This window comes from Musca autumnalis, unplaced genomic scaffold (assembly GCF_047663935.1).
Source record: "Musca autumnalis isolate F117 unplaced genomic scaffold, ASM4766393v1 scaffold_2, whole genome shotgun sequence".
Taxonomy (NCBI): domain Eukaryota; kingdom Metazoa; phylum Arthropoda; class Insecta; order Diptera; family Muscidae; genus Musca; species Musca autumnalis.
In genome coordinates this window covers 31,583,718-31,608,508 of record NW_027411755.1, presented here as the reverse complement: position 1 = coordinate 31,608,508, position 24,791 = coordinate 31,583,718, and the positions used below count along the sequence as shown (strand labels likewise).

Here is a 24,791-nt window from a genome sequence, read left to right as displayed (position 1 = left end):
AACTTGGCAATGTCAGAGAGGGAGTTTGAGTATTTTTTCAAGGCAAATAATTATACAGTAAAACTAAACTCTATTTTCTGTCTCTACAAAAAACGCACAAAATTGCATGCCAACCAAATTCATTTCGTTTTCATATAACCAGGACATAATGCATTTCAAGTGTAACAGGCATGTCCAACTAATTAAACCTACTCAGCTATGCACAGGGGCTTATTTGTTAGCCAAAGCAAACATACTAAACAAATAGCTTCAGTCGAAGTTAAACGGGCAGCAAATTCGGAGCTACTATCCATCAAGAAAGTAAAGAAAAAAATTTAAAAATATGAGTACCGTTCAAAAACCTCCTGCTAGATTGGAACAGCCAACTAAAGCTTGGACCACTCAGCCTTCGAAGAAACCACGACGTGCGGCAATATGTGGTCTCATCATTGAAGCATTTGAATACTTTAAATTATATCTGGCAACGTGCTGCAATCATTGTTATGTGTATTTGGTAAAGGAAGGTCTGACCTGGGCCGAGAGAATATTTTGGCTAATCCTAATAGCCGTTTCGCATTATGCCTCACTTTATATTGCCATGCAATCAATTGATCGTTTCTTAACTAAAAATGCCTATATGGGTATTGAACGGGACTACTTCAGCTGGAATACATCTTTGCCGAGTTTGACAATATGTCCAATGGAACGTTTGGATCGTGAGGTGTTCAATCAATATTGTCAGTGAGTATGAAAATGTGTGTCATAATCTAGATTATGAGTCATAATCTGTAACAATAGATTATAAAAAATATATTTTTGAGGAACCAACAGAGACATAAAATGGATTTTATTAAGGAATGTTTCGCAGACCTTTAGAGACATAAACTTGGATTTTTTAAAGAGTATTTTTTAAAGACCCATATTTTTTCGTGGGCGTGCATTTTTTAAATATTATTTTTTTCATGGACGTGGATTTTTTAAATATTTTTTTTCATGGACGTGGATTTTTTAAATATTATTTTTTTCATGGACGTGGATTTTTTAAATATTATTTTTTCATGGACGTGGATTTTTTAAATATTATTTTTTTCATGGACGTGGATTTTTTAAATATTATTTTTTCATGGACGTGGATTTTTTAAATATTATTTTTTTCATGGACGTGGATTTTTTAAATATTATTTTTTTCATGGACGTGGATTTTTTAAATATTATTTTTTTCATGGACGTGGATTTTTTAAATATTATTTTTTCATGGACGTGGATTTTTTAAATATTATTTTTTTCATGGACGTGGATTTTTTAAATATTATTTTTTTCATGGACGTGGATTTTTTAAATATTATTTTTTTCATGGACGTGGATTTTTTAAATATTATTTTTTTCATGGACGTGGATTTTTTAAATATTATTTTTTTCATGTACGTGGATTTTTTAAATATTATTTTTTTCATGGACGTGGATTTTTTAAATATTATTTTTTCATGGAAGTGGATTTTTTAAAAAATATTTTTTCATGGACATGGATTTTTTAAAAAATACTTTTTCGTGGAGGTGAATTTTTTAAAAAATATTTTTTCGTGGACATGGATTTTTTAAAAAATATTTTTTCGGGGACATGGATTTTTTAAATATTATTTTTTTCATGGACGTGGATTTTTTAAATATTATTTTTTTCATGGACGTGGATTTTTTAAATATTATTTTTTTCATGGACGTGGATTTTTTAAATATTATTTTTTTCATGGACGTGGATTTTTTAAATATTATTTTTTTCATGGACGTGGATTTTTTAAATATTATTTTTTTCATGGACGTGGATTTTTTAAATATTATTTTTTTCATGGACGTGGATTTTTTAAATATTATTTTTTTCATGGACGTGGATTTTTTAAATATTACTTTTTTCATGGAAGTGGATTTTTTAAAAAATATTTTTTCATGGACGTGGATTTTTTAAAAAATACTTTTTCGTGGAGGTGAATTTTTTAAAAAATATTTTTTCGTGGACATGGATTTTTTAAAAAATATTTTTTCGGGGACATGGATTTTTTAAATATTATTTTTTTCATGGACGTGGATTTTTTAAATATTATTTTTTTCATGGACGTGGATTTTTTAAATATTATTTTTTTCATGGACGTGGATTTTTTAAATATTATTTTTTTCATGGACGTGGATTTTTTAAATATTATTTTTTTCATGGACGTGGATTTTTTAAATATTATTTTTTTCATGGACGTGGATTTTTTAAATATTATTTTTTTCATGGACGTGGATTTTTTAAATATTATTTTTTTCATGGACGTGGATTTTTTAAATATTATTTTTTTCATGGACGTGGATTTTTTAAATATTATTTTTTTCATGGACGTGGATTTTTTAAATATTATTTTTTTCATGGACGTGGATTTTTTAAATATTATTTTTTTCATGGACGTGGATTTTTTAAATATTATTTTTTTCATGGACGTGGATTTTTTAAATATTATTTTTTTCATGGACGTGGATTTTTTAAATATTATTTTTTTCATGGACGTGGATTTTTTAAATATTATTTTTTTCATGGACGTGAATTTTTTTAAATATTATTTTTTTCATGGACGTGGATTTTTTAAATATTATTTTTTTCATGGACGTGGATTTTTTAAATATTATTTTTTTCATGGACGTGGATTTTTTAAATATTATTTTTTTCATGGACGTGGATTTTTTAAATATTATTTTTTTCATGGACGTGGATTTTTTAAATATTATTTTTTTCATGGACGTGGATTTTTTAAATATTATTTTTTTCATGGACGTGGATTTTTTAAATATTATTTTTTTCATGGACGTGGATTTTTTAAATATTATTTTTTTCATGGACGTGGATTTTTTAAATATTATTTTTTTCATGGACGTGGATTTTTTAAATATTATTTTTTTCATGGACGTGGATTTTTTAAATATTATTTTTTTCATGGACGTGGATTTTTTAAATATTATTTTTTTCATGGACGTGGATTTTTTAAATATTATTTTTTTCATGGACGTGGATTTTTTAAATATTATTTTTTTCATGGACGTGGATTTTTTAAATATTATTTTTTTCATGGACGTGGATTTTTTAAATATTATTTTTTTCATGGACGTGGATTTTTTAAATATTATTTTTTTCATGGACGTGGATTTTTTAAATATTATTTTTTTCATGGACGTGGATTTTTTAAATATTATTTTTTTCATGGACGTGGATTTTTTAAATATTATTTTTTTCATGGACGTGGATTTTTTAAATATTATTTTTTTCATGGACGTGGATTTTTTAAATATTATTTTTTTCATGGACGTGGATTTTTTAAATATTATTTTTTTCATGGACGTGGATTTTTTAAATATTATTTTTTTCATGGACGTGGATTTTTTAAATATTATTTTTTTCATGGACGTGGATTTTTTAAATATTATTTTTTTCATGGACGTGGATTTTTTAAATATTATTTTTTTCATGGACGTGGATTTTTTAAATATTATTTTTTTCATGGACGTGGATTTTTTAAATATTATTTTTTTCATGGACGTGGATTTTTTAAATATTATTTTTTTCATGGACGTGGATTTTTTAAATATTATTTTTTTCATGGACGTGGATTTTTTAAATATTATTTTTTTCATGGACGTGGATTTTTTAAATATTATTTTTTTCATGGACGTGGATTTTTTAAATATTATTTTTTTCATGGACGTGGATTTTTTAAATATTATTTTTTTCATGGACGTGGATTTTTTAAATATTATTTTTTTCATGGACGTGGATTTTTTAAATATTATTTTTTTCATGGACGTGGATTTTTTAAATATTATTTTTTTCATGGACGTGGATTTTTTAAATATTATTTTTTTCATGGACGTGGATTTTTTAAATATTATTTTTTTCATGGACGTGGATTTTTTAAATATTATTTTTTTCATGGACGTGGATTTTTTAAATATTATTTTTTTCATGGACGTGGATTTTTTAAATATTATTTTTTTCATGGACGTGGATTTTTTAAATATTATTTTTTTCATGGACGTGGATTTTTTAAATATTATTTTTTTCATGGACGTGGATTTTTTAAATATTATTTTTTTCATGGACGTGGATTTTTTAAATATTATTTTTTTCATGGACGTGGATTTTTTAAATATTATTTTTTTCATGGACGTGGATTTTTTAAATATTATTTTTTTCATGGACGTGGATTTTTTAAATATTATTTTTTTCATGGACGTGGATTTTTTAAATATTATTTTTTTCATGGACGTGGATTTTTTAAATATTATTTTTTTCATGGACGTGGATTTTTTAAATATTATTTTTTTCATGGACGTGGATTTTTTAAATATTATTTTTTTCATGGACGTGGATTTTTTAAATATTATTTTTTTCATGGACGTGGATTTTTTAAATATTATTTTTTTCATGGACGTGGATTTTTTAAATATTATTTTTTTCATGGACGTGGATTTTTTAAATATTATTTTTTTCATGGACGTGGATTTTTTAAATATTATTTTTTTCATGGACGTGGATTTTTTAAATATTATTTTTTTCATGGACGTGGATTTTTTAAATATTATTTTTTTCATGGACGTGGATTTTTTAAATATTATTTTTTTCATGGACGTGGATTTTTTAAATATTATTTTTTTCATGGACGTGGATTTTTTAAATATTATTTTTTTCATGGACGTGGATTTTTTAAATATTATTTTTTTCATGGACGTGGATTTTTTAAATATTATTTTTTTCATGGACGTGGATTTTTTAAATATTATTTTTTTCATGGACGTGGATTTTTTAAATATTATTTTTTTCATGGACGTGGATTTTTTAAATATTATTTTTTTCATGGACGTGGATTTTTTAAATATTATTTTTTTCATGGACGTGGATTTTTTAAATATTATTTTTTTCATGGACGTGGATTTTTTAAATATTATTTTTTTCATGGACGTGGATTTTTTAAATATTATTTTTTTCATGGACGTGGATTTTTTAAATATTATTTTTTTCATGGACGTGGATTTTTTAAATATTATTTTTTTCATGGACGTGGATTTTTTAAATATTATTTTTTTCATGGACGTGGATTTTTTAAATATTATTTTTTTCATGGACGTGGATTTTTTAAATATTATTTTTTTCATGGACGTGGATTTTTTAAATATTATTTTTTTCATGGACGTGGATTTTTTAAATATTATTTTTTTCATGGACGTGGATTTTTTAAATATTATTTTTTTCATGGACGTGGATTTTTTAAATATTATTTTTTTCATGGACGTGGATTTTTTAAAAAATAACTTTTCGTGGACATGGATTTTTTAAATATTATTTTTTCGTGGACATGGATTTTTTAAATATTATTTTTTCGTGGACGTGGTTTCTTTGAACAATATTTTTTGTGGACGTGAATTTTTTAAAAAATATTTTTTCGTGTACGTTAATTTTTTAAATGTTTTTTTTCGTGAGCGTGGATTTTTTAAAAAATATTTAATTGTTAAAAAATACTTTTTTCGTGAATCTGGATTTTTTAAATAATATTTGTTTGTGGACCTGGATTTGTTAAAAAATATTTTTTTCGTGAACGTTGATTGTTTAAAAAATATTTTTGTTTATTTTTTTTTATTTTTTATTGTTTTTATTTTATTTTTTTTGTTTAAAAAATATTTTTTTTCGTGGACGTTGATATTTAAAAAAAATTTGTGGACCTGGATTTTTAAAAAAATATTTTTTCGTGGAACCATAAACGTGAATTTTATAAAAAAAAAATTTTCGTGGTCCTATGATCGTTGATTTTTAAATAATATTTTTTCGTGGACCCATAATGTGAAATGTCAATTATAGGTGGCGTTGGAACCATCCAACGACCATAGTTTTAATGAAAGAATTTTTTTTTCGTTTTATTTCCACTTATCCGGCCCCTATTCAATTTGAAAAATTACATTTTCTGTCTTTTTGTAGCTCTCATTACATTACGGGCCAAAATAAAGATGACCTCTGGGATCTATTGGAACATTTGGCAAATTCGACATATATGAATTTTCAAGATATTCCAAATCATAGTAGCCTAGAAGGCACCCTTGATAAGCTACAATTGAAACCGAATAAATATATGGAATTAATCTACAACCTAACCGTGGATCATACTCTCAATCCGGTGGATAAACTGCGTATACGTTGTATAGATAATGATGAGTATATACACTCACGACAGGTTCTTACCGAATATGGCCTTTGTTATTTGACCAATAACAATATTGATGATCGTTATTCATCGAAATATTTATTGTTCGGTGAAATGCCCGAGTATAGTGAATATGAAATAAAACATAATGTACGACGTATACAAATGGGATCGTATCCAGATAAATATATTGATTTTAATTTTATCGGATTTCAATCACCAATTGATGTGAGTTGGAGGAGGGTTGTTGAGGTCTGGATGGAAAGTTATGAAATGTAATTTGGTTTTTCCATAGGTTTACGCCCACAGCTCCTATGAGGTAATGAAAGTGGACAACAATTATGGCTATACCACGGAAAATTTGTATTATGAACCATTTTCACCGGAAATTACTACAGATCATAATTTTGAAACGTAAGTCTTTATAAGTCTGTAGATATTGATATGGGTTCCATAAAATTGCTTTTATTTTTTTTTAATTTTAGAGAAGCAAGTGTTCGCCAACGGAATTGCCGTTTCAGCCACGAATCTAATTTGACCCACTTTCCGGTTTATACGAAAAATATTTGCTTGCAAGAATGCCGGCTAAATTTGGTCTATAAAGTTTGCAAGTGTATACCGCATTTCTATCCAAATAGGCGTAAGTGAAACTAATTCGTGTTATTAGAAAATCCCTTGGCTACTTCCTGCGAAACTTCCTTCAAATAAGCGTTTACAAAATTAAGTTACTCATAATTATTTACTTCTCCAAGAATGCTTGGGTTTCGATTTTTATTGTCGGTTTCAAATATTTTTCTCCAACTGTCCTTTTTTAAAATAGTTTCTAATTTTTATAATACCCCGTTTCTTTTTAGTTCGAAAGCCCAAGCCTGTATGTGATTATAAGACACTAAGGGAATGTATGCCCCAACATGAATGTAAGTTTTTAAATAAATTCCTCTAAAAAGTTTCGTAGACATATCTTCCATATTTGGTTCCACTTTCAGCTTATTTCTTAAAATTGTATCGTCAAAGACCCAATAGCAAAAAATTGGATATGGCCCCTTGTTATTGTGAGCAAAATTGTAGGGGTTCAGTTTTGAGTCTTAAGGTTTCGGTAAGTAAACCAACATTTTAAATTAAAAAATTTAATTAAATATACGCTTTGATGGTTATTACTTAAATATTCCCCTAAAAGTATGCTGTTCAATTTATATCTCACACAATTTATTTAATGTAAAATTTGAAGTGTAGATGGCTTACAACACGTGAAACAAATTCAACAATATTCATACCACTTCTACTGTGAATTAAAAAAAGATTAATATAATAAAAGATTAAGATCATAATCGAACTAATTTTATATTATTATTGCATTTAATAATTTCTATTTAATAAATTTTAATAATAACGAACTTTCTCCCCCGATTTAGTTATATACCCGCTCAAAACAACTCTACGGCAGTTATGGTGCAACAATGACGGAAAAGGAATGGCCCACGGTTCGTTACAAGCGCGAAATTTATTTGACATTTACAGATTTATTGGGTTTGTATATAGATCTCATATACAAAGTGTTTTGAAATATTTATCTCTGATTATTTCAGTTTATATTGGAGGCACAGCTGGATTTTTCTTGGGTTTCAGTGTTCTTGGAGTCATTGAGATTTTCTATTTTTTTACAATGCGTTTATTGTTCCATTTGTTTGGATATAAATTATAAACGCATTTTGAATATTTTTTTTTTTAAATTTATGCACTTTTTATTAATAATAAATATCTCACAAATATCTCTACTGAACTAAGATATAACATTAGGTGCAGGTAATGTAATATATACGAATTTTTTTCATGGACGTGGATTTTTTGAAGAATATTTTTTCATGGACGTGGATTTTTTAAAGAGAAATTTTTCATGGACGTGGATTTTTTAAAGAATATTTTTTCCATAAACGTGGATTTTTTAAAGAATATTTTTTCCATAAACGTGGATTTTTTAAAGAATATTTTTTCCATAAACGTGGATTTTTTAAAGAATATTTTTTCCATAAACGTGGATTTTTTAAAGAATATTTTTTCCACAAACGTGGATTTTTTAAAGAATATTTTTTCCATAAACGTGGATTTTTTAAAGAATATTTTTTCCATAAACGTGGATTTTTTAAAGAATATTTTTTCCATAAACGTGGATTTTTTAAAGAATATTTTTTTCCATAAACGTGGATTTTTTAAAGAATATTTTTTCCATAAACGTGGATTTTTTAAAGAATATTTTTTCCATAAACGTGGATTTTTTAAAGAATATTTTTTCCATAAACGTGGATTTTTTAAAGAATATTTTTTCCATAAACGTGGATTTTTTAAAGAATACTTTTTCCATAAACGTGGATTTTTTAAAGAATACTTTTTCCATAAACGTGGATTTTTTAAAGAATATTTTTTCCATAAACGTGGATTTTTTAAAGAATATTTTTTCCATAAACGTGGATTTTTTAAAGAATATTTTTTCCATAAACGTGCATTTTTTAAAGAATATTTTTTCCATAAACGTGCATTTTTTAAAGAATATTTTTTCCATAAACGTGGATTTTTTAAAGAATATTTTTTCCATAAACGTGGATTTTTTAAAGAATATTTTTTCCATAAACGTGGATTTTTTAAAGAATATTTTTTCCATAAACGTGGATTTTTTAAAGAATATTTTTTCCACAAACGTGGATTTTTTAAAGAATATTTTTTCCATAAACGTGGATTTTTTAAAGAATATTTTTTCCATAAACGTGGATTTTTTAAAGAATATTTTTTCCATAAACGTGGATTTTTTAAAGAATATTTTTTCCATAAACGTGGATTTTTTAAAGAATATTTTTTCCATAAACGTGGATTTTTTAAAGAATATTTTTTCCATAAACGTGGATTTTTTAAAGAATATTTTTTCCATAAACGTGGATTTTTTAAAGAATATTTTTTCCATAAACGTGGATTTTTTAAAGAATATTTTTTCCATAAAAGTGGATTTTTTAAAGAATATTTTTTCCATAAACGTGGATTTTTTAAAGAATATTTTTTCCATAAACGTGGATTTTTTAAAGAATATTTTTTCCATAAACGTGGATTTTTTAAAGAATATTTTTTCCATAAACGTGGATTTTTTAAAGAATATTTTTTCCATAAACGTGGATTTTTTAAAGAATATTTTTTCCATAAACGTGGATTTTTTAAAGAATATTTTTTCCATAAACGTGGATTTTTTAAAGAATATTTTTTCCATAAACGTGGATTTTTTAAAGAATATTTTTTCCATAAAAGTGGATTTTTTAAAGAATATTTTTTCCATAAACGTGGATTTTTTAAAGAATATTTTTTCCATAAACGTGGATTTTTTAAAGAATATTTTTTCCATAAACGTGGATTTTTTAAAGAATATTTTTTCCATAAACGTGGATTTTTTAAAGAATATTTTTTCCATAAACGTGGATTTTTTAAAGAATATTTTTTCCATAAACGTGGATTTTTTAAAGAATATTTTTTCCATAAACGTGGATTTTTTAAAGAATATTTTTTCCATAAACGTGGATTTTTTAAAGAATATTTTTTTCCATAAACGTGGATTTTTTAAAGAATATTTTTTCCATAAACGTGGATTTTTTAAAGAATATTTTTTTCCATAAACGTGGATTTTTTAAAGAATATTTTTTCCATAAACGTGGATTTTTTAAAGAATATTTTTTCCATAAACGTGGATTTTTTAAAGAATATTTTTTTCCATAAACGTGGATTTTTTAAAGAATATTTTTTCCATAAACGTGGATTTTTTAAAGAATATTTTTTCCATAAACGTGGATTTTTTAAAGAATATTTTTTCCATAAACGTGGATTTTTTAAAGAATATTTTTTCCATAAACGTGGATTTTTTAAAGAATATTTTTTCCATAAACGTGGATTTTTTAAAGAATATTTTTTCCATAAACGTGGATTTTTTAAAGAATATTTTTTCCATAAACGTGGATTTTTTAAAGAATATTTTTTCCATAAACGTGGATTTTTTAAAGAATATTTTTTCCATAAACGTGGATTTTTTAAAGAATATTTTTTCCATAAACGTGGATTTTTTAAAGAATATTTTTTCCATAAACGTGGATTTTTTAAAGAATATTTTTTCCATAAACGTGGATTTTTTAAAGAATATTTTTTCCATAAACGTGGATTTTTTAAAGAATATTTTTTCCATAAACGTGGATTTTTTAAAGAATATTTTTTCCATAAACGTGGATTTTTTAAAGAATATTTTTTCCATAAACGTGGATTTTTTAAAGAATATTTTTTCCATAAACGTGGATTTTTTAAAGAATATTTTTTCCATAAACGTGGATTTTTTAAAGAATATTTTTTCCATAAACGTGGATTTTTTAAAGAATATTTTTTCCATAAACGTGGATTTTTTAAAGAATATTTTTTCCATAAACGTGGATTTTTTAAAGAATATTTTTTCCATAAACGTGGATTTTTTAAAGAATATTTTTTCCATAAACGTGGATTTTTTAAAGAATATTTTTTCCATAAACGTGGATTTTTTAAAGAATATTTTTTCCATAAACGTGGATTTTTTAAAGAATATTTTTTCCATAAACGTGGATTTTTTAAAGAATATTTTTTCCATAAACGTGGATTTTTTAAAGAATATTTTTTCCATAAACGTGGATTTTTTAAAGAATATTTTTTCCATAAACGTGGATTTTTTAAAGAATATTTTTTCCATAAACGTGGATTTTTTAAAGAATATTTTTTCCATAAACGTGGATTTTTTAAAGAATATTTTTTCCATAAACGTGGATTTTTTAAAGAATATTTTTTCCATAAACGTGGATTTTTTAAAGAATATTTTTTCCATAAACGTGGATTTTTTAAAGAATATTTTTTCCATAAACGTGGATTTTTTAAAGAATATTTTTTCCATAAACGTGGATTTTTTAAAGAATATTTTTTCCATAAACGTGGATTTTTTAAAGAATATTTTTTCCATAAACGTGGATTTTTTAAAGAATATTTTTTCCATAAACGTGGATTTTTTAAAGAATATTTTTTCCATAAACGTGGATTTTTTAAAGAATATTTTTTCCATAAACGTGGATTTTTTAAAGAATATTTTTTCCATAAACGTGGATTTTTTAAAGAATATTTTTTCCATAAACGTGGATTTTTTAAAGAATATTTTTTCCATAAACGTGGATTTTTTAAAGAATATTTTTTCCATAAACGAGGATTTTTTAAAGAATATTTTTTCATGGACGTGGATTTTTTAAAGAATATTTTTTCTTGGTCTTGGATTTTGTCAAAGAATATTTTTTCATGGACGTGGATTTTTTAAAGAATATTTTTTCATGGACGTGGATTTTTTAAAGAATATTTTTTCATGGACGTGGATTTTTTAAAGAATATTTTTTTCATGGACGTGGATTTTTTAAAGAACATTATATTCGTGGACGTGGATTTTAAAGAATATTTTTTCATGGACGTGGATTTTAAAGAATATTTTTTCATGGACGTGGATATATAAGGAATATTTTTTCGTGGACGTAGATTTTTTATAGAATATTTTTTTCATGGACGTAGATTTTTTATAGAATATTTTTTTCATGGACGTAGATTTTTTATAGAATATTTTTTTAAAGAGATGGATTTTTTAAAGAATATTTTTTTCATGGACGTGGGGTTTTTAAAGAATATTTTTTCATGGACGTGGATTTTTAAAGAATTTTTTTTTATTTTTTACTGTTATATCCAAATGTTACATCCTATCATGACAACATATGATTTTAAAAAAATAAAAGACAAATATGTTTTTTTAGGTTTTAGTTTCAAAAAATAGTTTTCAATTTTTATTTTTCGTTTTTATTAGTAGTGCCTCTTTTTTATGTAATATTATATAATTATTATTATTATTATTATAATTTTTGTTTCAATTAATTTAACATGTCTTCATATAAGAATACAAAATAATTTCTTAAGCTTAGGTTTTTGTTGCTTTTTGTATTTTTTTTTTCTTTCTTTTATATAAAAACATTTTAACTATTCGATTGGTCGCATTAAATTATTATTATAAAAAATAAACATCATAAAATTAAACTTATATATAATTTTTTTTATTAAATTACACAATTTTACTTCTCTTCGCATCTTTCAAGGGGGCGATTTTTGCTTGTGAACACTTATTAATTTTTTTCTCGCGCAGTGTAACTCTGTAAAGTCTTTGTAAAAATGGCAACTCTGCGTTTTCTCTCCCTCTCTAAGTAACTATAATGGAATCGGTTTGTCCCCTCTTCCGAAATTTTGACTTAATTACAAGAGTAACAACATTTTTGCTTATAATACTCATAGCTGCATAGTTTGGCCTTCACGGCCCACGCACAGTTGGTAAAGACATCGGTACAGGGTAGGATAATGGCATCATCATTTTGTAAGGGTTCAAAGCGAATATCTGAAAAGAGAGAGCATGATAGAAAAAATCATCTAAACCCTAAGATTAGACATAAAATCGTATTCCACCTACCTTCACATTTGTGGGTATTACAACTTCTGTAAATTGGTTCTCTAATGGAGTAACGGCATTTATTGGACTCCTTCAGGGCATTTTCCTGTTCATTGTATTCCAAGCATTTCACCGAACGTCTTTGGGTGCCACCATCACAGGTTTTGGTACACTAAAATTCAAAAACAACAATTTAATTTCCTCTATCGTGAGGATTTCATGTCCCTTTGCCTTACCTCTGACCACTCGGAATAATGCCATCTGGGACCACAATATTCCACCTCCTCATGTGAACATTTCTCCACTGTGGTTGGTTTCAGTTCCGGCTTACAATCTTCATCTTCCAAAATCAATTGATTTTCAATACACAATACCTGGCGGGTGCGGGTCAAATTGAAACAATTGCCATTACATGGTGACCAGGGTCCGGCAAACCATTCTCCTGTATCACATGATTCCTCACGATCACAAATCCTCGTAGTTTCAGGGGCATTGCGAATATCACATCTTTCTGGATTCGATTTGGTGCGATCACAATAAATGGTACGATATTCTGTACCGGGACCACATTCCGATGAGCAATATTGATTCCAATCGGACATTAGCCATACACCAGCCTTATCAGCCTTTTTATTATTTGCATGGGTAGCATTTGCCCTCAGGCCATGCATACTATAACGGGCGGTGTTGCTGCGACGCCTATTTTTGGGGCAATCGCATGGTTTCTTGGCCACTGGTTTCTCTTCCATACAGGCGGCAGCATCAACATGTACCACCACACCGGAAGCCAATTCTTGTACACAATTGATTTCACGTTCCCGCACACCACCTTCACTGTGATGGCAGCGACATTCACCCCAATCTTCTACACGCCAAAAGGCTGGACATGGCTGGGTATTACATCTCAACAGATTTTCATTGATCATTGGTTTATCGGAATGGGCACATCTACGCTGAGAATAATAACGCAAAGGATTTTCGCGTACACACTTGATTATTGGCTGTTGCATACCACCACCGCAGGACTTGGAACAGGCACTGAAACCCACAACTTTCCAATTATAACGGCGTTTGCGCACTGGGCGATTGGCATTGATGATAGCCTCATCATTGGCCGATTTCAAGAAGCCATCTGTTTCCACCGAAACCTCATTTTCTTCAGAATCCGAGGTAATGGGTAAAAGGTATTCATACTTAATACCAGGGTTGACGGTTTTACTGTAGATCTGTAAAATATTTTAAAAATGAAAGCGATTTTCAGAGTCATCCTTCTATCTCCCCCTTTTATTTACTCACCATTAATTCCAAACTCTCTCTTATTGGCCCGGTACAAGTAACCCATTCAGTAACACCTTCACTCTGCTCCTGCAAACTGTCCAAACGATGATAATCAAAGACGGCACCAGCAGCTTCATATACTCCACTATCGGACATGGTATTGTCGCCATTGAAAACATATTTTTGATCTTCAGTACGTAGCACTGAGAGAGGAAGAGCATACAAAATTTGAACATAACCCCAAAAAAATTAAAAATCTTAAAAAGAAGTCTCACTTACCCAACAAATTCATGCTATTCTTCAACTCAGTTATGGAAATATTTGAAGCTCCAGCTGGTATAATGGCAACATGTATATAAGCATCTTCAGGCAAGGGATCACGTGTATACAATCCAGTTAGAGGTCGACACAATAGACCACCACAAGCCACAGCTCCACTATTAGCCGATAAACCGGTGACAATACCACCGGCATGAATTGCCTGAAAGGATAAGGGAAACAAAAATATGGTTAATTAAAAAATTTGTAGGTTATATTCTGTATAATAGAAACATTATTATTTAATAAATAAAGTATAAGTGGAGATTCGAAGAAATAATATTCGTTGCAAATTTTTCAGCCTTCTGACAATAAGTTATAACGAACACTTTACTGATCTCGGTTAGGTATAAGTTATTTTACTTAAAAAAATATTTGAATTAAATACCATATCAATACTTACCAATAACAGCAATAATAAATTGTTCAACATTTCGTTGTAATTTATGGTCTAATCGTTGTAATTTCGTTTAATTATTCATGAATTTATTTCTCTTTACAGTTTTCTTTTGTTTCGTGTTATAATTTACAATATTCCATTCAATTAATACGCCCTTCAATATTACAAGAAATATAATACTAAACATTATTTCTAATAATTTATTTAAATATATAAATCAATTTATATCACTTGCCATTGATTTCAACATCATTATTTCGAACAAAAGCCAATCAAACTTAATCTCAATGTTATCTCCCCTGAAAATCTACATATCTCACCTAAGTTTTGATAAAAATCGAATTAAATGATTAGCTGTTAATCGTTTCTGATATTTTATTCATTATCTGTACATTTTGTTTGTTATTGATTAAATTATGTTTTGTCTTTTGATGAAACGATAAAAATAAACAACAATTTGCCGAAAATCAGGGGTGGGTACATTTGTGAATGAATAAAGCGTTAAATTGATTCGATACATTTCCTATTGTATTGGAGTTATGAATATTTGATGCAAGTGGTTGTGGAACTGCACAGTGTAGAGATTACAACATAAATGTAAAATGTAAGGTGATCGTATTTTTATCCATTTCGTGGTTTCAAAAGTATGGTACTGGAATTCGACATCTGTCAAACTAAGTTGTTAAACCAATTGTTTTTTCTTTTCAATTGAAAGTCTGTCATTGACGAAAATGGATCGCATAAAAATGATCAAAACCTACTATAAAAATTCTATTTTTTTTTTTTAATTTTTCGTGATTTTGGTCCGAAGGTGTGATTGGACGTTACTTCTTCGAAAACGACGATAGAACGACTGTCACTGTCAATAAGGAGCGTTATGGTCATATGATAAACGACATTTTGCGCCTGCTATTGAAGAATACGTTTTGGATAATATGTGGTTTCAAGAAGACAGTGCCACGAATATGCCGCACAACTCGAACGAAAATGTCTCTTGCAATAAGCATTTCCTGGTCGCGTAATTTCTCGTTGTGGTGATATCAACTGGCCACCAAGAACATGCGATTTGAAACTATTAGACTTTTTTATGGGGTCACACGAAAGACCGTGTTTATGGCTGAGGTACCGCCCAATATGTGTCAAAAAGTGGTCGAAAATTGCTTCAAAAGAAACAATGCTTGCAACAGTTCAAAACACCGCCTACTATGAAAAAAAAACAAAGAAAAAGAAGAAAAATCGTGGATTTTTTATAAAATATTTTTTCATAAATCGTGGATTTTTATAAAATATTTTTTCATAAAACGTGGATTTTTTATAAAATGTTTTTTCAAAAATCGTGTATTTGTGAAAAAATATTTTTTTCATAAATCTTGGATTTAAAAAAAAATAAATTTTCATAAATCGTGGATTTAAAAAAAAAAATCATAAATCGTTGATTTTTAAAAAACATTTTTTTCATAAATAGGGGATTTTTCAAAAAATATTTTTCCATAAATAGTGTATTTTTAAAGAACATTTTTTTCATAAATAGCGGATTTTTTAAAAAATATTTTTTTATAAATTTTTTAAAAAATATTTTTTCATAAATCGTGGATTTTTTAAAAAATATTTTTTCATAAATCGTGGATTTTTTAAAAAATATTTTTTCATAAATCGTGGATTTTTTAAAAAATATTTTTTCATAAATCGTGGATTTTTAAAAAAATATTTTTTCATAAATCGTGGATTTTTTAAAAAATATTTTTTCATAAATCGTGGATTTTTTAAAAAATATTTTTTCATAAATCGTGGATTTTTTAAAAAATATTTTTTCATAAATCGTGGATTTTTTAAAAAATATTTTTTCATAAATCGTGGATTTTTTAAAAAATATTTTTTCATAAATCGTGGATTTTTTAAAAAATATTTTTTCATAAATCGTGGATTATTTAAAAAATATTTTTTCATAAATCGTGGATTATTTAAAAAATATTTTTTCATAAATCGTGGATTATTTAAAAAATATTTTTTCATAAATCGTGGATTTTTTAAAAAATATTTTTTCATAAATCGTGGATTTTTTAAAAAATATTTTTTCATAAATCGTGGATTTTTTAAAAAATATTTTTTCATTAATCGTGGATTTTATAAAAAATATTTTTTCATAAATCGTGGATTTTTTAAAAAATATTTTTTCATTAATCGTGGATTTTATAAAAAATATTTTTTCATACATCGTGGATTTTTTAAAAAATATTTTTTCATACATCGTGGATTTTTTAAAAAATATTTTTTCATAAATCGTGGATTTTTTAAAAAATATTTTTTCATAAATCGTGGATTTTTTAAAAAATATTTTTTCATAAATCGTGGATTTTTTAAAAAATATTTTTTCATAAATCGTAGATTTTTTAAAAAATATTTTTTCATAAATCGTAGATTTTTTAAAAAATATTTTTTCATAAATCGTAGATTTTTTAATAAATCGTGGATTTTTTAAAAAATATTTTTTCATAAATCGTGGATTTTTTAAAAAATATTTCTTCATAAATCGTGGATTTTTTAAAAAATATTTTTTCATAAATCGTGGATTTTTTAAAAAATATTTTTTCATAAATCGTGGATTTTTTAAAAAATATTTTTTCATAAATCGTGGATTTTTTATAAAATATTTTTTCATAAATCGTGGATTTTTTATAAAATATTTTTTCATAAATCGTGGATTTTTTATAAAATATTTTTTCATAAATCGTGGATTTTTTATAAAATATTTTTTCATAAATCGTGGATTTTTTATAAAATATTTTTTCATAAATCGTGGATTTTTTATAAAATATTTTTTCATAAATCGTGGATTTTTTATAAAATATTTTTTCATAAATCGTGGATTTTTTATAAAATATTTTTTCATAAATCGTGGATTTTTTATAAAATATTTTTTTCATAAATCGTGGATTTTTTATAAAATATTTTTTCATAAATCGTGGATTTTTTATAAAATATTTTTTCATAAATCGTTAATTTTTTATAAAATATTTTTTCATAAATCGTGGATTTTTTATAAAATATTTTTTCAGAAATCGTTGATTTTTTATAAAATATTTTTTCAGAAATCGTTGATTTTTTATAAAATATTTTTTCATAAATCGTGGATTTTTTAAAAAAATATTTTTTCATAAATCGTGGATTTTTTAAAAAATATTTTTCATAATTCGTGGATTTTTTAAAAAATATTTTTTCATAATTCGTGGATTTTTTAAAAAATATTTTTTCATAATTCGTGGATTTTTTAAAAAATATTTTTTCATAATTCGTGGATTTTTTAAAAAATATTTTTTCATAATTCATGGATTTTTTAAAAAATATTTTTTCATAATTCGTGGATTTTTTAAAAAATATTTTTTCATAATTCGTGGATTTTTTAAAAAATATTTTTTCATAATTCGTGGATTTTTTAAAAAATATTTTTTCATAATTCGTGGATTTTTTAAAAAATATTTTTTCATAATTCGTGGATTTTTTAAAAAATATTTTCTTATAAATCGTGGATTTTTAAAAAATATTTTTTCATAATTCGTGGATTTTTTAAAAAATATTTTTTCATAATTCGTGGATTTTTTAAAAAATATTTTCTTATAAATCGTGGATTTTTTAAAAAATATTTTTCATAAATTGTGGATTTTTTAAAAAATATTTTTTCATAATTCGTGGATTTTTTAAAAAATATTTTCTTATAAATCGTGGATTTTTTAAAAAATATTTTTCATAAATTGTGGATTTTTTAAAAAATATTTTTTCATAAATCGTGGATTTTTTAAAAAATATTTTTTCATAAATCGTGGATTTTTTAAAAAATATTTTTTCATAAATCGTGGATTTTTTAAAAAATATTATTTTATATATTTTTTAAAAAATATGTTTTTTCATAAATCGCTCTTTCATCTCAAGTGGACACTGACCTCCCCGTGGTGTCACCTGGAGAGTTGCCTTTAACATTCGTTAAAGGTAGCGAGCTAACATGTGCCTCGCGTTCACCCATAAGAACGTTAAGAACTTGGGTTGGGCGTTGGGCTAGTAATTCACACGTCAAAACACCGCCTACTATGAAAAAAAAAACAAAACAAAGAAAAAGAAGAGAAACAAATCCCTCTAAAGTTAACGATCCCCGCAAACGTTTTAAGGACCATGATCTGCGAATCTGCACCTGGAATGTCAGAATGTACTTGTTAAGTACAAAGCTGATATTATCGCCTTACAGGCAGTGCGATGGAACCAGGCAGACGTAAGAACCACAAAATATTACGCACTTTATTATAGCTGCCATAAAACGAAACATGAGCTATATAGGTGTTGGATTTATGGAGGCTTAACAATCTTGTCTCCAGCTTTACTCCGGTTGATGAGAGAATTGCCACAATCCTTATAAAAGCAAAGTTTTTTTAACATCAGTCTCATCTGCGAGACCGGTGGCGAAATGCTGATGAGGAGTATGCATCAGTGAATTACCGACATTTGGCAGAAAGAAAGCATACCAAACGATTGGAACCTCAGCCTCCTATGTCCCGTACACAAGAAAGGAGACAAGGAGGTATGTATAAACTACAGAGGGGCATAAGTCCGCTATCACTCGCATACAAAATGCTGTCGAGCGTACTGTGTGAACGTCTAAAACCCATGGTCAATAAATCGACAATAGACCAAATCTTCACACTGCACCGTGGACAAAAATCGAAAAATTTATGTCGACAAATTTGATTGCGATTGAAATAAATATTCTCTAAACACATTAAATTTTTATTTTTATTATTTTTTTTTTCACAAACATCCCAGGCGGGACAGGGGAGACTTCTCTCATATCAATGAGTGCACCCCGATTCATATTAGCTCAATGATATGGGACCTACTGTTTATCGCCGAGTCCGAACGGCGTGTCTAAGACACCACTTGTAGAGAAGTTGTACAAGGCTGAAATACTCACAAAATGCCGCCAACATTACTGAGGGGTATTTTGCCACCGTTGATGTTTGATGTTGACTGGCCGGGGAATCGAACCCACGACCTTTAGCGTGCAAGGCGGGTGTGCATACCATTGCACCACTGTGCAATGGTATGCACACCCACCAGTGTTATTTTTTTGCCAATTTACAGCGGTAATATGCCAAGTTAAGTCGAAAAAGTTGAGATTTGTATGTGGTACCTTAAAAACGAAACAAAGATCCGCAAAGCATTCGTAGGTTATGAGTGAAATTAATAAAAAAAAAAACAAGTAAAAAATTATCAGTCGTCTTTCAGAGATATACCCTCAGCCTGTGTGGATTGAACTTGTCCACGGAAAACATAATATGACTGTAAACAGCAGGACCACAATGAACAGCATCGGCGTTAATTTCCAAAGCATCTTCGAAGGGACCCTAAACTGCATTTCGACACGAATGTTGAACTTTTGTGGGGGAGGTTCCCTAAGGGGAAGAAGAAGTTTTCGTGCTCTCCGGCGACTACATATAGGGGTTTCCTCAAGAAGTACGGACTTGCCCCTGAAAAAACATTTATCGTCGTAATTGAGGTAGTGAATGCAAGTTGCTTCAACAAAAATCAAAGTGTCTCGAGAGCAAGTCTTAAAGTGAACCTATCCGAAATTTTGTGTGGGAGGTACCCGAGGGAGTGGACAAATATAGTCCATATTTAAACCTGATCTATATCTGGTAGATGTATTAAGATGTGTAAAGTATGGACCAAATCGTTCACTCCCTTCAAGAGTTATCGTGCGCACAATTTTTCCGAACATTTTTGAACTTTTGTGGGCGAGGTACCTGAAGGAATGGACCGATGTGGATTATCTTCGAACATAAACTATGTTTGGACAAAATATTACGAAAGCCAAATGTTGGACTGAATAGGCAGATCCGTTCGAGAGTTATTTGCGCTCAAACCATTACATACGGTGTCATAGGGGTTTTTTGCACCTTTCAGGCTATTTTCTCAGGAAATATAGACTTCCTCCAGATGAAACTTGCACCGTCGTACAGAGGGCTCAGAATATATGTTACTACCAACATCAAAGCGATTCGAGACCAGGCCCTAAACCGAACTTTACCGAAATTTTGTGTGGGAGGTACCCGAAGTAGTGCACCAATTGAGACCATATTGGAACCTTATATAACTCTGGTAGAAAGTTTACGTTATACAAAGTATGGACCAAATTGGTCTCTCCCTTCAAGAGTTATTGTGCGCACAAACTTTCCGAACATTTAAAAATTATGGGCGTATGCACCGACAAATGTATGGATAAGATTAAAGCTTAAATTTGCGGGGATATCGATAGATAGGGCTTTTTTATCACAGTAGCCTACGAAAAACATAATATCGCTGTAAACAGTGCCACTAGGAAAACCTTGGGTAAAAATATCCAAAGGATCCTCGAACCACACAAAAATGTTTAACCTTTGTGTGGATGGTACCACAAGGATTGGGCAGATATGGTCCAAATTTGAACATAAACTAAGTTTCGACAATATTTAGATATCAAAAGTTTGGACCCATTGGTTGCTACGTCTACGTGAAATATTTTCGAATATTTTCGAACTTATGTGGGGGAGGTACCGGAAGGAGTGGACCTATAAGCACCACCTTCGAATTTCATCTAATATTCCAAGAAATATTACAATATCCAAAGTGTGGACGAACGCAGTATTCGGTTCGTGCGCACAATTTTTCCGAAAATTTTTGAACTTTTGTTTGGGAGGTACCTGAAGGAGTGGACCGATATGGATTATCTTCGAATTTAAACTAAGTTTGCACAAGATATTACGAAGACCAAATTGTGGACCGAATCGGCAGATCCGTTCGAGAGTTATCTTGCGCTCCAACCACTACACACGGGGTCATAGGGGTTTTTTGTAACTTTCAGGCTATTTTCTCAGGAAAATAGCCCCCCGTTATATGGGGGGGCAGTGAATACAAGTTGCTACAATAAAAATCAAAGGGATTTGTGAACAGGTCCTAAACTGAACTTTTCCGAAATTTTGTGTGGGAGGTACCCGAAAGAGTGGACCGATTGAGTCCAAATTGGAACCTCATCTAAGTCTTGTATAAATTTTTCATCGAACTACCTGTAATTTCACGTTTGGGGTTCCCAGGGGTCACAAAATATCTCCACAAAAAACCGTCAACATAGGTCCATGTTTTGGTATAGCCCCCATATAACGGTACCTCTCGCTTTCGGTATTTTGAGAATTTTAGATAAAATGTTTGACGGAACTACCTGTAATTTGACAGTTAAAGTTCCTAGTAATCACAAAATATCTACACCGAAAACTGTCAATATAGGTCCATGTTTTGGTATAGCCCCCATATAACGGTACCTTCCGATTTTCGGTATTTTGACCAAACTACCTGTAATTTGACAGTTGAGGTTCCTAGTAATCTCAAATATCCCCACCGAAAACTGTCAACATAGGTCCATGTTTTGATATAGCCCCCATGTAACGGTATCTCCCGATTTTCGGTATTTTGAGGATTTTAGTTAAAATGTTTGACCGAACTATCTGTAATTTGACAGTTGAGGTTTCTTGTAATCACAAAACATCTCAACCAAAAACTGTCAATATAGGTCCATGTTTTGGTATAGCCCCCATGTAACGGTACCTCCCGATTTTCGGTATTTTGAAGATTTTAGCTACAAATTTCGACCTAACTATTTGTAAGTCGACATTTGAGGTTCCCAGTGGTCACACAACATATCCACCAAAAACTGTAAGCACAGGTCCATGTTTATGTATAAATCAATTTTAAAAATTATTTGTAAATCATTTATTTCTTTGTAACACTGTGCCTCTTTAGTTTTGTGGGTATGTGTGTTATGGCAGATGTGTTAAAATGTTTTTTTTTACTATATCCAATACCGTCTTTTATTCGATGGAGCATAATTAAGCAATTAATTATGAATGTGGTATAAGACAATAACAAAAAGAAATAATAGGCGCTGTACAGCTCAAAGCTGGCCTTAATTGATTGGCCACACCGTTTAGTGAGTGACTGGGTTTGAATGTGTGGGCGTCTTTGGATGTTTTGATTTTATTTGTTTAATTTAGAAGATCTTCTTCTGATTTTTTTTTAACAAAACAACATTAAAATATGATTTAGTTTTAATTTAATTTTTATTATTTGTTTTCTTAATGAATTTCTAAGAATTTTAGCATGGAATTGAGTGAATTAATTATGACACAATAATAGGATTAAGGCAAATTATGCAAATCTGTTAAGAATTTAGAATGGCATACCAAAAAATGTTGACGAAATCATCGATTTTTTAAGAATAGTATTTGAAACCCTATTTATGGCATATTCGTGGAAAGACTTCCTAATAGAACATATGCTCCTGCAGTCAATATTGGCCATGGAAAACTAGTCGTCCATAGAAATCCTCTTTGTATAAAGAGCACTTCCCATTTCACTTTTGGTTCTGTAAATAAGTAGTGGAAAATTATGCAGCCTCTTCTCAGGAAGTTACAAGACGCCTTCTTATGTTACTAAACGGTACACAAAATAAAATATATTTCACTGGACCACTATGTTAGTGACCCGCAATATTTCCTAGCGTGAACGATAAGACACAATGCAATGCTTTTATTTGTCTTTCATTCATTCTTCTTCTGTTTGAAACATCTTACAACAACAAAAAAACCTTGCACTCTTTGATCAAATTACATTGACTGCATTTTAAATTTTCATATTTCTCTTTCCGATATCCAAACAAACGCCCTGTTACAGAGTGCCTGGCCACATAGTGGGGCAACACTTTAAACAAATAAACATTCTGCCATACATACAACGTTCAACGAGTATCGCAACAACAACACCTCCACCAACAACAACAACAGCATTGTGGCAACAAATTGTCTATGAGGTAATAAAAAGCCATAAAATCCATATGGAAATTATGTTTGTACCAAACAACTGACTGTTTATAGAGTCATTCCATGGTTGTCGTTGGTGATGGTGTTGCCGTTGCACCAGCCTGTTGCACGGTGGAATTGTTTACATGGACAACATGATTTTAAGAATCAACAAAGAAGCCAGTCAATGAGTCGGCCAAACAGAGGAAAGCAGGTATTTTGCTGTTGAGACTTAATTGCTTGGGGAGGAGACGTTGAATGGGCCGGCAACTCTCGAATAAAGTGTTTGTTTAATCTACAATGTGATAATTTATGTCTTTATAGGCGCATAATATACCGTGATACCCCTAGGGGGACTAAATTGCTGGCGATTATCACTTGTGTTCAAACGCTGGTAATTTTCGGACCATTCTCGGTTGTTTGTTTTTGTCATTTGTGGCTATTATGCTCCTGCTTTGTTGTTGTTGGCAATTTTATAGTTGTTTGTTTTAGCCACCATCATCATCACCACGATTGTTATCTTAACTTATGGAGCGAACATACGAGCGAGCAGATTGTATCTGCCTTCATTCATTGATCTGTTTGTTAACTGTCATCTTTCAGGAGCTCAGAGCACAGATGCTAGTGGAATAGTGAAATGTTGTAGTTTTCATGCTATTAGAGGCAAATTATCAGAAGCGCTAGATAAGATAATTACAAAACTCAGTGACGATTATAGAGATGATATCATCTTGGAAAAAAAGGAGCAACGAATTGCGAATTTGGCTACAATAACTCAGTTATTAAGACATTTATTTTCCACAGAGAATATGTGTTTATGGGTTAGAGAAAAAAGAAGGGAATTTGACAATTCAGAAATTTAACGACGTAAATTTAAAAAAAATGTTTCCAAACGACGTGGATTTTTTTCAAAAATCGTTATCAAATAACGTGGATTATTTAAAAATACTTGTTGAAGCAACGTTAATTTTTTTAAAAATATTTTTTGAAGCAAAGTGAATTTTTTTAAAAATATTTTTACAAGCAACGTAGATTTTTAAAAAACATTTTTTTTAAAAACGTGGTTTAAAAAAAAAAAAGATTAAGCAACGTGGATTTTAAAAAATATGCAACGTGAATTTTTTATAAATATATTTTTTAAAATAGCGATATTTTTAAAAAATCACAATGGTATAAAAATACTTTTAAAATATAAAAAAATCCACGTTGGTTGAAAAAAT

The 24,791-nt window shown here is 28.4% G+C and overlaps 2 protein-coding genes across 5 annotated transcripts in view; one reads left to right on the top strand and one right to left on the bottom strand.

Moving 5' to 3' along the window:
- The first annotated feature begins 270 nt into the window (after positions 1–270).
- ppk10 (pickpocket 10) lies at positions 271–7,896 on the top strand. The gene is made up of 8 exons (XM_073965155.1): positions 271–720; positions 5,972–6,422; positions 6,490–6,608; positions 6,680–6,834; positions 7,049–7,111; positions 7,181–7,290; positions 7,607–7,721; positions 7,781–7,896. Exons 1-8 carry the CDS (start codon positions 323–325, stop codon positions 7,894–7,896), a joined length of 1,527 nt encoding a protein of 508 aa, XP_073821256.1. The 5' UTR covers positions 271–322.
- A 4,228-nt stretch (positions 7,897–12,124) lies between these two features.
- Positions 12,125–24,791, bottom strand: part of loh (thrombospondin type 1 domain containing lonely heart) — a 276,194-nt gene continuing 263,527 nt past the window's right edge. For 3 of the 4 annotated variants that reach the window (XM_073967473.1, XM_073967474.1, XM_073967472.1), the window contains exons 2-7: positions 14,702–14,852; positions 14,260–14,461; positions 13,999–14,183; positions 12,939–13,928; positions 12,724–12,874; positions 12,125–12,651 (exon numbers count right to left, since the gene is read on the bottom strand). In XM_073967473.1, the coding sequence (XP_073823574.1) occupies positions 12,509–12,651; positions 12,724–12,874; positions 12,939–13,928; positions 13,999–14,183; positions 14,260–14,461; positions 14,702–14,731 (1,701 nt within the window). In that variant the 5' untranslated portion in view covers positions 14,732–14,852 and the 3' untranslated portion in view covers positions 12,125–12,508. The remainder of the gene's footprint in view (positions 12,652–12,723; positions 12,875–12,938; positions 13,929–13,998; positions 14,184–14,259; positions 14,462–14,701; positions 14,853–24,791) is intronic. The other variant, XM_073967471.1, reaches the window with a different exon arrangement.

Coding starts and splice junctions, on each gene's coding strand:
- ppk10 (XM_073965155.1), top strand. CDS start 323: ATGAGTACCGTTCAAAAACCTCCTGCTAGATTGGAACAGCCAACTAAA. Junction 6,835..7,048: donor GCATTTCTATCCAAATAGGC/GTAAGTGAAACT, acceptor GTTTCTTTTTAG/TTCGAAAGCCCAAGCCTGTA. Junction 7,722..7,780: donor GACATTTACAGATTTATTGG/GTTTGTATATAG, acceptor TGATTATTTCAG/TTTATATTGGAGGCACAGCT.